Here is a 1,133-nt window from a genome sequence, read left to right as displayed (position 1 = left end):
GGGGGGGGGGCCCAAAGCAGGGGTGTCAAAGCAAAGCAGTGCCCATGCTAATGTGAGGACAGAAACAGCTGCACCCTGAATCCTGGGACATGGGACTGGCTCACCTGGTGTCCACACCTGCTTGGCCACAAGGACCCCTTCCAGCTCTGATCCCCCCAATAGAGGCAGGCTCCATCTCCCTCCCCCAAACCACTGACCTGGGGGTATGCCCCATTGCATGACCTCGGGCAGGTTGCTTCCCCTTTCTGGCTCTGCTCCTTATCACTTTGGTGGGGTAACAAGAGGGCCCCGCTCTTGGGGTGAGCCAGTGCAGCGCGGACTGCAGACGCCGTGCTTCTGGCATAATGAGAGCGATAGCAACTGATGACTTCCACGCGCTGGTGCGTTCTGGGGCTCTCCCCCAGGAGGGGAGCACATCGTTATTCCCAGCTTACCAGTGCAGAAACCAAGACCCAGAGAGGTCAAAGAAAATCCCCGGGGCATGGACTCAAGCCGGTCTGGCGACGCCAGTCTTTCGCTCCCACCCCCCGCAGGCTTCATGAGCTCCCGCCGTCCCCAGCATCTGGAAACGGGCTCACTCTCCCCGTTTTAGGAAGGAGGGAGCTGCAAGTGATTTGCCCAAAGTGGTTTGGCATGGTGGTGGGAGGAGTCTCCCGTTTTTGCTCACTGCGGCACGCTGGTCCTCCCCTCGTCCTCCGCCCTCCCGATCCTCGTGGCCACCACCACCCATGGTGGCAGAAGCCCTCTCCCGGGCACTTACTTTGCTGTGGGCACAGATGGCCGAGCCCAGGAGCTTCCAGGTGCCGCCCCTGCGGTCCATCCGCAGCATGCGCAGGATCTGCAGGAAGCGCAGGCTCCGCAGGGAGGTGGCCAGGACATTGCCCTGGTTGCCCACGGCGACCACGGGCACCGAGGCGATCAGCACGAAGATGTCTGGGAAGAGACAGACAGAAGGTGGCAGGAGAAGGGAGCACCTGGCGTCAGGGCCGGTGTCTATGCATTGTCTTGTCGATGCGTGACATCGCCCACTGTGGCACACGGGGCCGTCCCCTGGCACGGGAGACCCAGGTGGTACACGGGGCTGTACCCTGGCATGGGAGACCCAGGTGGTACACGGGGCTGTCCCCTGGCAC

The 1,133-nt window shown here is 62.7% G+C and overlaps 1 protein-coding gene across 1 annotated transcript in view; it reads right to left on the bottom strand.

Annotated features, from left to right (window-relative positions):
* Positions 1 to 1,133, bottom strand: part of KCNQ3 (potassium channel, voltage gated KQT-like subfamily Q, member 3) — a gene marked incomplete at its 5' end in the record, with an annotated part of 219,189 nt that overhangs the window by 39,847 nt on the left and 178,209 nt on the right. The window contains one exon of the mRNA XM_004679586.2: positions 761 to 933. Coding sequence (XP_004679643.1) covers positions 761 to 933 — 173 coding nt within the window. The remainder of the gene's footprint in view (positions 1 to 760; positions 934 to 1,133) is intronic.

This window comes from Condylura cristata, unplaced genomic scaffold (genome assembly GCF_000260355.1).
Source record: "Condylura cristata isolate star-nosed mole 26May11 unplaced genomic scaffold, ConCri1.0 scaffold00009, whole genome shotgun sequence".
Classification (NCBI taxonomy): domain Eukaryota; kingdom Metazoa; phylum Chordata; class Mammalia; order Eulipotyphla; family Talpidae; genus Condylura; species Condylura cristata.
Note: the sequence above shows the minus strand (reverse complement) of the source record. Positions and strands in the feature narration are given on the sequence as shown.